General features: G+C 38.6%; 1 protein-coding gene across 4 annotated transcripts in view; it reads left to right on the top strand.

Moving 5' to 3' along the window:
• The first annotated feature begins 5,392 nt into the window (after positions 1-5,392).
• The window catches only part of LOC101955809 (vascular endothelial growth factor receptor kdr-like), a 291,669-nt gene continuing 283,346 nt past the window's right edge, over positions 5,393-13,715 (top strand). Inside the window, exons 1-2 of one of the 4 annotated variants that reach the window (XM_078034613.1) lie at positions 5,394-5,563; positions 5,825-5,947. In XM_078034613.1, the coding sequence (XP_077890739.1) occupies positions 5,884-5,947 (64 nt within the window). In that variant the 5' untranslated portion in view covers positions 5,394-5,563; positions 5,825-5,883. Of the gene's footprint in view, positions 5,948-13,715 lie in introns of all 4 variants that reach the window. The other 3 variants (XM_078034616.1, XM_078034614.1, XM_078034615.1) reach the window with 3 other exon arrangements.

Raw genomic sequence — 13,715 nt, 5'->3', positions numbered from 1 at the left:
AGGAAAGGTACTGGGGTCTGAATTAGAATAAGATATATTCCATGTTTGTATAATTATATCAAAATTGATTCTATGGTCATATATTACTAAAAAGGACAAATAAAATTTAAAAAGAAGTAGATTTATTGTTGAATGAGTAAAATAAGAGTTAGAGAGAGAATATGCCATGGAAGTAACAGAGATAGTAATAAAGACAGACCCCTGGACTTTCTTAATGCCATGTGCTTTATTTTGTAGTGAAATTGGAATGTTATTTGGGTTCTGTTAGATGTTCTTTGGCTCACCTAAGCTCAACCTGCCTGAAACTGAGCTCAGTGCATGTTTTTACCATCAGTCATCTGCCACACTAGACACTTCAGAGTCATTCTTTACTATTTCTCTGAAGTATCTACCTCTCATTAGATACTTCTAATTTTTCACTAAGTTATGTGGATTCAGTCTTAAAAATGACTCTCTGATATGGCTTCTCTTAACCTAGATTGCTGCTTCAACCTCCTGAAGTATCATGTCTCCTTAGTCCCTGTGTTCCACTGTGCCAAGAGTGAACAGCCTTAAAAAATTATTTTCCCTTTTTTGTTTGTTCTTTTGCTTTAAAATTTCCATTTTTGCCTAGTTTGGCTCCATCCTAATATGTTAGCTTCATTTCTATCCATTTTTCACTTCACACCTCATTTATACTTAGGTTTTTAAGGAAAAGCAATGTCCCAGCCCAACACAGAGACTCTCATATAATTTGTTTAGGGTGGGTTCTAGATATAAATACATTTTAAATCTCCCCAGGTGATTCCAATGAACGATATAGGGTTGAGAACCACTTGTTTATTTCCAAACTTCTGAAATTTCCTTGATATATCGTGAAATTTAAGTTTCTTTGCCTTTGCATTCACTCTTCTCTTTACCTGATGAACTTTTTTTTACATGGTCTAGTTCAAAGACCATGTCCACTTTGAAACTTTCTCAGATGAAATGATCTGAAGGTTTGTGCATTTGTTATCATGCAAATGTTGAAACACAAGATGATGGTTTTGGCATTAGGGAGGTGATTAGATTCCACACTTATGAATGGAATTACTGCCCTTATATAAGAGGACCCAGAGAGTTGTGTTTCCCGACCACTATATGAGGTCACAGAGAGAAGGCACCATTTTCTGAGTGAGCAAATAAGTCATCAACAAACACTGAATATGCTCTTGATTTAATATTGGACTTAGCCTCCAGAAAGGGGACAATAAATTTTCAATTGGTTTACAATATTTAGTTATAGCAACCCAAATGACTTAAAATGCCTGCTTCCTCAGGCAACACTTCATGAATCCCTCTACTTTAATATTATCATATTAAGAAATATTTAGTTTATTTGCTTCCTTCTGATAGGGAACAGACAGACATGGGTAGTAGAAACATGAAGTTAAGGGAATCAATCTCCTAAACTGGGCTTACTGTGTTGACTCCCACATGATTTTTCTTTTCTTTGTTTATTTTAACTTAATTATATATATATATGTATATATATATATATATATATATATATATATATACATATATATATTTATGTGGTGCTGAGGATCAAACCTAGTACCTCACATGTACTAGACAAGAGCTGTACCACTTAGCCACAAACCCAACTCTGTTTTCTCTTTTCAAAACTGATTTACCTGTAACCCTGCCTGGCTTAATTTGACAAGATATGTTACATCCTCAGCAAACTACCTATTATCTACAAAAGAAATGAAGGCCTTAAATGCATATGATAAGAAGAAAACACGTTATCCTGAAGTGGGAGATTTTATGATTCTTACACAGACCAGATCCAGATTCCAGAACTCAGAAAGACAAAGATAATTCTTCCTAACCCTGTACTTGTATTTTTTTTTTTTTTTGGACTGGGGATTGAATTTAGGGGTGCTTAACCACTAAGCCACATCCACAACCCTTTTTATTTTTTATTTATAGACAGGGTCTTACTACGTTACTTACAGCCTCACTACATTGCTGAGGCTGGGTTTGAAACTGTGAGTCTCCTGCCTCAGCCGCCTCCTGAGCCATTAGTATTACAGGCATGCACTGCTGGGATTATAGACATATGCTATAGCACCCAGCTGTAACCACATAATCTTTAAGAACAGGTTCTAATTAGAACTGGTTAGAATGGGCTAAAGTGACCTAGAGTTGTCATGGCAGAGGGGACTTGAATGTATCATGTTATCCTTCTGTCAGTCAAAAGTCAAGAGGTGGACCTGGATAGGTGTCTCTAGAAATTTCCATGGGACCCCCCAAAAAACTGGATGGCAGTAGAGGCATGCTGTTTCTCTCTTCTCTGAGAGGACCCATTTTCCCCCTTGAGAGTGTCCCCTTTTTTTTTCTTTCTTATCCCTTGTAATAAATTCATGCCTGCTACTCTGAGTGACACATCTGAAATCTTTCTGGCATGATTGCAAGAATCAGGGTCTTAAGGGGGAGTATCTGTACTGCCTCAGTTTTGCAGAAAGCACCAGACCTGTAATTTCAAAGAAGAATGTGCCACCCACCATATTGTCTTGTCATGATACATTTATAAGGTTGTAGTTGTTTGGACATGGGTTCAGTAGCCAAACTTAAAACTTGCTTAAATAAGAAAGAAGTTGAATATATATCTTATATCTCTATATATCTCTAGGCTAGTGGTTATCAATCAGGGATGATTTAAGGTCACAAGTCAGGATGGGGGAAAGGGAGATGAGGGAATGAAGGGTGGAAGTTCTACTAACCTTTAGTGGTTAGAGGTCTGCAATGATAATGAATAGCTTACAATCCACAACAAAGAAATATCCAACATAAATATCAATAAAGACACTGTTATGAAACCCTGCTTTAGCCATAAATGGTCGAGGGCTAGTAGGATGAATTTCCCCATACATTCATTGTTTCATCTTTTGGCTCTACCATCTCTAGGGGGTTTCTCTCATCTGAATGACTCATCAGTACAGCTCAGCAGCCAGACAGAGAGGGAAAGAGAGGAAGGCAGACTTCTTTCTTTTATGGCATGACTTCATATTTGTATGCATCAGTGTTCACATCTGTTTGTCCTAAACTTGTTTACACAGCTCCCCAAGCTACATAAGGTACTGGGAAATGTAGTTTTATTCTGTGATGCTTGTGCCATGCTAAACCTTTATTATTGTGTAAGAAGGCAGAACAAATTCTGGACAACTAGCTTTACCTGCTACATGTCTATATCTTCTACTGTATGGCATCTCCAGGGTAAACACTGTATCATGTTCATCTCTAGATCATTAGAGTAATAACTAGGACTAGTATTGGAAATTAGGAGTTGCTCAGGAAAGATTTTTTAAATAAAGGGCTGTTACTCAAAATTAGAAGGGTCATTGGACAATTGAACACTGAGATTTTCAATTTAAAAATGGTTATTGTTACAGAAATACTTCACTATTTGCTTTCTTCTTGATGGCCAAGAGCTTAAAACAGTTCAACTGCATGAGTTTTATCATGATCTCTATGGCACCAACCTTCCAAATTTTCCCTACTTTGAGTGCCATCTTGAAATTCCTTTTTACGGTCATAGCCTAGGACATCTCTTGGGGTTAAAGACAAGGTTCTTCTTGGTCCTGGGATAGCTATTTGGATCTCCTAGAGGTGTCATTTGGGCCTGTCATAGCTTTACATTTATTCTCATACCACATTTATTTATTCACTTTTTATGATCAATTATTTAATTTCTTTCTTTTAAAATATTTTAGTTGTTTATAGACCTTTATTTTATTTACTTATTTATATGTGGTGTTGAGAATCGAACCCAGTACCTCACATGTGGTAGGCAAGCTCTCTACTGCTGAGCTGCAATTACAACACCAATTATTTAATTTCTTATAATTCCACAAGTAAGACAGACATCTTGGGAGCTGGGGACAAGAAACTAGAGAGCAAAGGCAGCTAATTTAGCCTGGGCTTTTCTTATACCATCACAAAGTTTCCCTCAGAGGGGAAGAGATTGCTGGTGGGTTCTACTTTGCCTGTAGGTTTTCTCTAAGTTGAGCACATAATAAAAAGACTGCTCTCTTTGAAGTTCTTCCTAACTTTACCACCTACTTCTCAGCCAATCCCTTTGTGTCCACCACTTTCTAGTGTAACCACCAAAATGGAAATTCATAAAATGGTTCCCAGTGAATTGATTACTGTCCAACTATTTCCTTTATGAGGGCCAATGATGGAAAGTGAAGCATGTTAAAATGAAAAAGACCCTGGTATCTAGGCTCTAGTCTTGAGAGTGAACATTGTGATCTTGGAGATGTCATTTTCATTCTCTGTACTTTTGTTTCTACAGATGTGTACAAAGTGGAGGGTTAGATTGGAAATTCCTGGAAGGGCTTCTGATTTTATTACTCCCTTACATTAGTGAAGCATTTTTACATGCATAATCTAATGGTTTTGAATTTGGGGTCTGACATCAAATATATCTGAGTATGCATCTGGGTCTCACCACTTCCTAGCTATATGATGTAGGGTCAGTTATTTATTCTTCCTCTGCTTTAGTTTCTATTGGACAGCAGCCTGTGGAAAAGGAATAAGGTGAGGGAAGTAGAATTCTGATCCTATCAATCTAGCTGGGGTCAGTGGAGGTGTGAGGATCGGGGAGAGGACACTAAAGGGGTCCCCTGGATTTTCTTTCCAGTTTTCCTGGGAGGATAGGCAGAGGGCAATTCAATTACAGTGTCAGCTTGGGCTTAACCCTCTTTCCCCAGAAGGTTTTGTGGATATTTCACTCTACTTCTTTTTCCATATGTACCCCAAGTCTCTGCCTTCATGGAGAAAAGAGGCGAATGAAAAGTTAAGAAAAATATGGCTTCCACATTACAGCATTCACTCTGTGCCTCTGTATTAACCTAGGAAAAGGTGAATGACCACTATGAACCTCAGTTTCGTCCTTTGTAACACAAGTTCTCCACTCAATTGTAGTTCCCACACCCATCTTCCTCACACTTCCTAGCACTCTAAAAATCTGTATTTCAGTAATTCAGCCTCCAAGCAACCTCAGCAGCATCTGGCTCTGAAGGCTGACGCCCACCTAGCTCCAGAACTCTTCTTTGTAGCATACTCTAGCTGAAGTCTGTGTTTCTTGTCCTTCATGAAAGAAGCCCCCACACTCCTCGGGATCAGGCCCCACTTATCAGTCAAAGGAAAGTCATACTGGGGGAGGGTCTGGTGAGTTCTGCATAGGAGAGAAAGGAAACTTCGCCCCATGTCTTGCTCGCTCCCTAGCTCAGAGCAGCTTTCATATCTAGGGCCCTCACTCAATTCTGTACTCCCTCCCTGCTGGCTGCACTAGTCTCCTCTGACTTAACAGGAAGCCTTCCTTCCCCCAGGTTCCCCTCAGGCATGTCCCACCCCCCTTCCCGGTCTTGAGACCGGCTGTCTGAACTTCCTCCCTACGGACACTCTGTGCTGCCTTCTCTCAACTTTTTCCAGCAGAAATTTGGGAGCTCCTCAGAGCTGAGCGGCACCTGTAGTGTTGCCATTTGCAGGGAGAGGCACCGGAGGACCCCAACCAGCTCACCCTCCATCAAAGGTTATCAGGGAACTGGGAGCCTGGGCGGAGGTAGGGGAAGGCAGAGAGAAAGAGTCCTTGTCTAGATTTCCTAGTCTGTGCTTAACTCAGAACAGCTGGGTATCTTTAGAGGCCCTTGGAGGGGTTCAGAGTTGTTGGGAAGAAACTAGCCAGGAACTGAAAATTCAGGTGTGGGGGAGAAGCAGTAGAGCCAGAGTTCAGAGGTGAGAAGTGAGAGGGCACACTCTTGATTGCCGCACCCTGCCTTTTTCTCGGACCAAGGAAGGAGACAACATAGGAGGGAGCAAGAGCACCACTCTGCCCTCACTCAGCATTCTAGGATGCTTGTGAGGTGCCATGGTTCCCTGGCCTTCTGCTTCCTGCTTGTCCTGCTTGAAACTCCAGGTAAGTGACGTGGTGCCTTTCACCTGCCTGGGCATCCATGTTTCCTGCTGGCTCTCCAACCCAAAAGCTCAACACAGAGAGATTAGGGGCACTGGAGAGAGAATGAAGAATCTTCACTGATCTGTGGCTTGCTAGGCAGACCTCCTAGCCCAGTTCTGCAGATAATTATGGCTGGAAGGTATCAAAGTCAGGGGTGAAAGAGTGAAGCAAAGCATCCAGAGTGGGCAACTGAGTGTCCCTGGAGTGAGTGTGGCCAGGTTTGTACCCAAATTTTCCACATGGAATGTTTGGTAGTTGTTAGCTTGCTTCCTTCTCAGGGAATACACACTGTGTGAGACATCAAAACAAAAATTTTTCTCTGATGAGGATTTCTTCATTTTTTTCCAAGCTACCAAGCTTTACCTTTCCCTTTTATATTCTGGCCTTAACTCCAAAGCCAAGAATGACCTTTCCACAGAGCTTCTAGGTTGTGTACAAACTATATGCCTAAAAGTTTAGAAAACAGAGTAATTAATGGTAAAAAGACATATGTGCACTCTTGCATTGACTTTTGGAAAGTGTAACTAGGAAAAGAAAGGGGAAAAGAAGATAGTCTGAATTGTCAAGATTTTTTGGATAGTTATTTTAGATGTGTTGCTGTTTACAACTGTCAAGGGCATTCTGCTCCCAATGTGTTTTAAATTATACTAAAAACCTTAGAAAAAGAAAAGCAAAGCCCTTAGTAAAAGCAGGCACTAGCTTTTGATTCAGTCATTGTCCTCTTCTCTGTAAAGGAGAGGCAAGGGAATCCACCCTCCAGAATGTGGTATCTATCATACCATTCCCAGCCATGGGTATGCTCAAAGCTCCTCAGGGTCAAATACTTAAAGGTACCAGCAGGGATGTACGGGATATAATACTCTTTCTGTCCCTGCCTTTGCTGAAGGTTGGAGACGGCTTGCTGTGCTACCTTTATAGTTCTCCAGACAGAGAAGGCATTCAGAAAAATCTCAGATCCAAGCTTTTCATCTATACGCTCTCAGCCAGTTCCTGCACTGGGATAGACTAGTCAGTGGGCAGTAGTAGACACAACTGGAAAATGTGGATAGCTTATCTTTTATTTCCTACTTGCATTTTCCTTCAGCACTGAGTTTTCTTTTGTTGGAGTTTCATTGCTTTCTCTCACCCTTTATAGCCTTACATCAGGAGTCAGAATCTGGTATTGTCAGTATGTGTCCTTGATTATTTCAACTCTTTGAACATCTAAAGATTCTTTGAGGTAATTAATTACAACATAATGGTAAGTGATAATATATGTTAGCTATTCAACAAAACTTTTTATCTTGTAGAAAGGGAAGAGTAGTGGTTGTTTGTAAAACTCGTCTTTCCTTTTAGCTGTGCTGCAAATTCACTGTGTGTCTTCTGTTCTCTAGGCCTTGGTTTTTAATTAGAAAAACAGAGGTGCATACTTTTATTTGGCTTCCATCTTCATTGTCAGGAGAACAAAGAGCAAACAAAGTAAAGTAAATATTGGTAGGAAATAGATAAAATGTTCAGTGTTTTAAAGAGGGAAAGAGAATATTTTTCTGCCAGAATTGGGTAAAAATTTCCCAGCTAAAAGAATGATTTCCCTGGGTACTAAGGAAACTTATGGGTAAAACTTTAGAACCTATGAAAACAGTTCCTAGGGATGCCACACATCTAGAGAGGGTAATTGTAGTTTTATCTTTGAAAAAGAAGGAAAAAAAATACCTGTGTTCTTGATGTTGATGGCTATCCTCTGGAATAAAATATAGACACATTGATTTTGAAAGCTTTTAGAGGAGGAATCCATAATCATTAGAACTTGTGTTGGTTTCTTGTGGATAGGACTTGTCATAATAGCTCAGTTTCTTTTAAAAATGTGATTTATATTGTCTAAACAAAAGGGAATGCTGGAAACATAGATTTTGGGGGCTGCTGAAGACATTGGGTAGTTAATTTTCCTATCTTTCTGGGAAGGATGGAGAAATTTGGAGATTGGATTTAGGAGAATTTGCAAATGTTTTCAATGATGTCTGATTAGAGGTTACACAAACCATAGAATTGTCTGATTAGAGGGTGCACAAGCCATAAGATTTTAAAATAGAGTGTCTCGAGGACAACATCTAAAGAAGAAAAATACAGTTGATTTTGGCCTCATTCTCTTCCATATTTTTATGCTACATATGAGAATTATATCAATTATACTAATAAGCAAATATTCAAATTAAAAGTAGAAAGGAAATAGTCAGTTACATAATTAGGACACAAAAGAGCAATATGAATTTTAATAAGCTCAAATGTAAACACTTAACTTTGGGAACACCCTCTCCAAAAAAAAAAACACAAAGGGTAAATTATTCTTTAAAGACAGAATGAGGAAGACATGGCTTATAGACATGGGGGTTTAAAAAGTTATTTTGGGGGTTTATTTTGAATTTATATCATTGTTTGTGCTGAATTTATAGGCAGGTAACACATTTGTAGTTTAGATTAACTGAATAGTGTCTGAACTATTAGTTGCACTTTTTTCTTCATTGGTCAGCCTATCTTGTTATACTGTAGCCTGACTTGGGCCTCACATTTTCTGTGGGACACTGACAGACTACAGTATTTAAAGAAGAGATTAAACAGGATGGAGAGTATTCTTGGTATGTTGTTTTATAAGGAACAAAGGATATTCATATATTTAGCTAGAAAAAAAATGTTCAAGGAGATGAATTGTAAAGGGAGTTTGAAATTTGTCTACAAAAACCTAAAGGGTTTTTTTACATGCAAGAATATTCTGACCATTTTGGCTGCACCAAATTAAATGGGCTGACTTGGAGATCACTGGGATTGTTCAGAAAGAGCACAAATTTCACAATGCACAAAGTTCCTATATCTTCCCTGTGATAATCCTCAGGATATTTAAATATATCTCATTACTGTAGACTAATCTATCCTAGGCCCTTCAATTCTTCTCATATAACATGATTCTGAATAATTTCTCTGAAACAATCATCTTTTCTTGATATAATTCTATTTAATTATGGCTCGCTGAAATTTAGAGGACAAGAGATCTCATTCAAGAAAAAATCTTATATTCTTATTGTCTGGTCAAACTATGAGTCAATATTAGGTTCTTTAACTATGATGGGGAAGAGTAAAGGTGGAAGCTATTGTGGGAGCACAGATCCAGGAGAAGATCAGTGTGATATCAAATAGATTTTATATTAGCAAGGATTCTATAAAGTATCAACTGCTCAATATACATAGTTTACTAAGGATTGAGGGAAGAAAAGAAGTTAATAAATAAAATTATCAGGGATCAGTTCAGAACAATTTGTGGAGCAAAACTTGTGGAGCCTATAGACATTATGTACCATCAGGTATGACCCTGTACCAATTCAAAAGGCCAAGATAAAAGTTAGCTTGTTCTCAAAGGTAAGTGCTTTTCTCAGGATGATAGGAAGAAACATCTGATTTATGGTGGTTTTGATAAAGGTTTCTAATTGGAAACTTTCAAAATATCAAACACTTTTCTTTACTGAAACTAAGGAGCTTCTTACCAGAATGGGAAAATGATGTAATCTTCAACATTCAGCTGAAATTAAGTTATTGAACTTCCTGCCTTTCTGTCAAGTTTACAAAAGGAAAGAATGCTGAATCTCTTCAGGGAATGCAAAGTGGGGGCAGGGGCTTGGTGAACTGAAAGGTGTAGGGATTCAAGGTTCATTATATATTCCTTGTTTTTGGTGGCCCCAGACTTTCCATTTTGAAGTCTTTTTCCAACTTTGTAGATGTTCCCTCAATTTCTACTGGATTTCCTACTGTTCTCCTTCTGCCTCTCTGTAACATGAATATATGCATTCGGCCTGAGGCATACAGCAACCATCCACAAATTTAAATTGAAATCCACTTCGGTAGATTGAGCCTGGTGGTTTTGTTACCAGGTTAAAATGTTAAATTGTGTATTGCTGAACTCTAGGATTTCAGAGAGAAATAAGAGAAGTCCAGTGAGTTAGGATTATATGTCTATACCTGCATTTCCTTTGTCTTTCAATCAGATTTATTTTGCTCTTTTCAATTATACATATTAAATTTTGAGGAGAAGTTCATCTGAAATGATGATCAAAGGTATAAAATGAAAAAGAAAATACTGGATGATCTCAAGGACTTTTTCCATTTCTAAGAGTCCCTAAGTTTCAAATGTTATTCCCAGGGAAGTTGGGATATCCAAGGAGCAGGATACCTTATGTTATTAATTCTGCCATTGCCTTTTTAAAAAATATTTTTAGTTGTTGATGGGCCCTTATTTTATTTATTTATATTTGGTCCTGAGAATTGAACTCAGTGCCTCACACATGCTAGGCAAGCACTCCACAACTGAGCCACAACCCCAGCCCCTGCCATTGCCTTTTGTAAGTGATCAATGTAGTATATTTGAGGGCACCTTCCCTTCAAATAGTCAGGTTCCAATTTATTGGCTTGGTGCCATCAAAGTTCTCGTAGCAATCGAAGAGCCAAACATTTATTCTGGGATACTAGAATTAAATAATTTGGATTTATTTTTCTATTGGCCCACTAGTAATATCATATAACCAGAGAGAGACAAAGCTGCAAGGTGACCCTTAGAGTAACCATACATCCCCGTTTTCTCAGACTGTTGTCACAGCATGAATGCTAGTAATGTCTCAGTTTGGATGATAAATTATATTGTCACTTTACTTCCAATATTGTTAGCCCCAAATCCTTGAGTTACAGAAAGGAAAACAGAGGCCTAGAGAGGGAAAGGGATTTACCCAAATTTACATAGCAACTTTATGGCATCTCTGGAAATCTGGCTTGAACCACACACCTGATTCTTAGTATGGTTGGCATTGATCCAATAAAATGAATGTTTACTTTTAATTTGTTTTAAAAAGCTGTTTAATTTGTTTTAAGAAACTCATGCCTCCAGTTCCCTTTGCATATCCTCAAACCCAGTATAAAAATGTGTTTTCTTTCTGTGTTTTTTTTTTTTCATATTATCAGAACATTGTGAAAAAAAGAGCTCTAGGTTTTCTATTTTTAGAATTTCTTAAGTAATTAAACAGGGGAAGAATTTCTTGGTTCTGGTTTTAATGATGAGTCTGGCTATCAAACAACTCTCTCCCCCCCCCCCCTCTTTGTGGAACCCAGACCCTATTCTGGAGAGATTCCATATATAGCCTTGTAGAATACTTAGACTCTCCTTTGCTAGATGCAAGAGATGCTGAAAAGCATTTAAAACATAATTTCATTATCTTACTCTTCCATCATCATCTAGCCAAGTGGTTGCCCAATTTATACTTTTACATCATTAGCTTAGGAAATAGCTCATTCCATTGCAGGAAAGCAGTATTAGAAACTTCTTCTTTACATGGATTTTATGTCTTATTTTCCAGTTGCTACTATCCACTATTCCAATGTATGAATCCCCACAATGAGTCATGCAGAATCTAGTTGGTTTCATTCCCCCGATAGTATTCTTCCATAGATCTGAATATGGAAGGAAGTTAACATTTCTTAAGTGTCTGCTATATGCAGGACATATTTTATTTTATTACTTTAATCCTCACAATTCTATGAGGGAGGTATTATTATCTGTATCATCATATCAGGAAACACTGAGACACAAAAGGGCTACATGGCTTGCCCAAAACAGGCAACTTCTAAGTGGCAGAGAAGTAATATGAATGGAAGCAACCAAGCTCTAGAACACATATCCTAACCATGGTCCATGGTTACCTTGCTATGCTCCCCTACTTTGTTTTACTTTTTCCTGTTAATGTGCGATTAAGCTTGAAACTCAATTGGATCTCATTCCCTCCACCACAGATAATTAGCAATAAAGCCTTTTGCAGGTGAATGAGATTTTCAAAGCCAGGGCTGAAAATCTGCTGCATAGAAAAAGGGAGGGGTGAGCAGGATGGAGAAGATCTTATCTCTGGGAGGCAAACTTGTGGTTCTTTGTTATTCCCTTGGCTCTTTCCAATCTCAGGACTGCCACTGGTCATAGACATTTCCAAACTTGGCCCCAGTCTGGCTGCCATCTCCGGATAAGGAGGAAATTTATGGATGTTAAATCTATTTTCAGATCCTACTCACTTTAGCTTTGCTTCTCTAGATAGGTTTCCTTAGGTCTTCCTGTGTTCTTTTGTAACTGTGGGAAAGACACTGACAAGGAAGTAAATGGGAATGTTTGCTCAGGTTCAGGAATTGTTTGGTTAAAAAAAGGTCAAGGTATTGTGACCTACAAATACCTAGCCAATTTTCTCTCATTGTCTTATCCCCAGTGCTTCTCAGTTTTCTTTTCTTTCCATTATTCTTTCCCTCTTTGCAAAATCTTCCATTCTTCCTTTATCCAGATGGCAATGATGGCACAAATAGCATGGTTTTGGGAATTAGATGACCTAATTCTGGACTTACCCTTGCCATGAAGGAGTGTATTTCTGTCTTGGAGTGCTAGTATCATCATCTGTAGAATGGGAGAGTTTGACTAGAGATCATCTTTGAAGTACCATGCTGCTTTGAAGCACTGAATTCTGCTCTACTTCATTGCCCCTCATCTGTTTCTTTCACTGTCCCCTTGTTGGGGTGCAGCGGAGCGTCGGAGGGGAGGAACCACACAAGAGACTCACTTCATGCAATCGCAGGGGGGAAGTTTATTGAGGATCCTGTTCCAGCGCGCTGGGACTCTGTGCCCACTCAAGAAGGGAGAGCGGCTCAGAGCCCAGAGTGGAGGTCAGGTGGAGCTTAAGTACACTTTTTGGAGAGGGTGGGGGGCTTTGCATACATCAGAACAAATCATCATAAGGCGCGGGAAAATTGAACAACAATTCTGAAACATGATTAGTACATACATTGGCGGGAACAATTTAGGCAGAGATGATTGGTCATTTCTAAGTGGGGTACACATTTAAACTGATTGGTTCTGGGGCCTAGATGCGTACGTGCCATGCTACCTAGAGCCCTTAGCTATTAAACAACCAGGGAATCAATGGAGACATTTACTAGGCAGTTCCCTCATTGTTCTAACAACTTTACAGGGATTACAAGTTCCGGGGATAGCAGAGGAATTGTAACAATAGACTTGTATGATTGTAACAATTGTCTTTTACTTTTTAACCCAGTCCCTGCACTTTGGAAACTTTAGGATGCCTGGTCTTTTACACTTTAACTCAGGCTCTGCGGCTTAGAATCAGCTTGGAAATTTTACCTTTACACCCTTACTCTTTATTCTCTTTCTTTCCTCTGATTATATAACATTTTAATAAGAAAATATCACTTATGTTTGAATTGTAACTGGACTTATCCAGAGTCCATGGGTGGAGACAATTTTAAACACTAGTTGAACACAGCAGCATTTTAAGTGTTTCCCTAAAAACTTATCCCCATGGTCAGATTCAGTGAAAGAAAACCATATACAACTCACAGATACTGTTAAGAATTGTTGTCTTACTATCCTCTGAGTGTGCATATGTATAATTATATAGATATCATATAAATAAATGGGATAACTTATATATAGTCTTTGAAGAAATAGTATGTGTTATTGGAAATGTATTAAATCTGCCATAGTAAACATTTCCTGGGCAAGGTTTAGAATGTCTATGAGTGGTTAGTCAGTTTTATTTTTTTCTTTTTGGTACTGGGGATTGAATCCAAGAGCACTTAACCACTTAGCCACATCCCTAGCCCTATTTAAATATATTTTATTTAGAGAAGGGTCTCACTAAGTTGCTTAAGGCCTTTCTAAGTTGCT

The sequence above is a fragment of the Ictidomys tridecemlineatus genome, chromosome X, assembly GCF_052094955.1.
Source record: "Ictidomys tridecemlineatus isolate mIctTri1 chromosome X, mIctTri1.hap1, whole genome shotgun sequence".
NCBI lineage: Eukaryota > Metazoa > Chordata > Mammalia > Rodentia > Sciuridae > Ictidomys > Ictidomys tridecemlineatus.
This window is presented reverse-complemented; position numbering and strand designations above follow the sequence as displayed.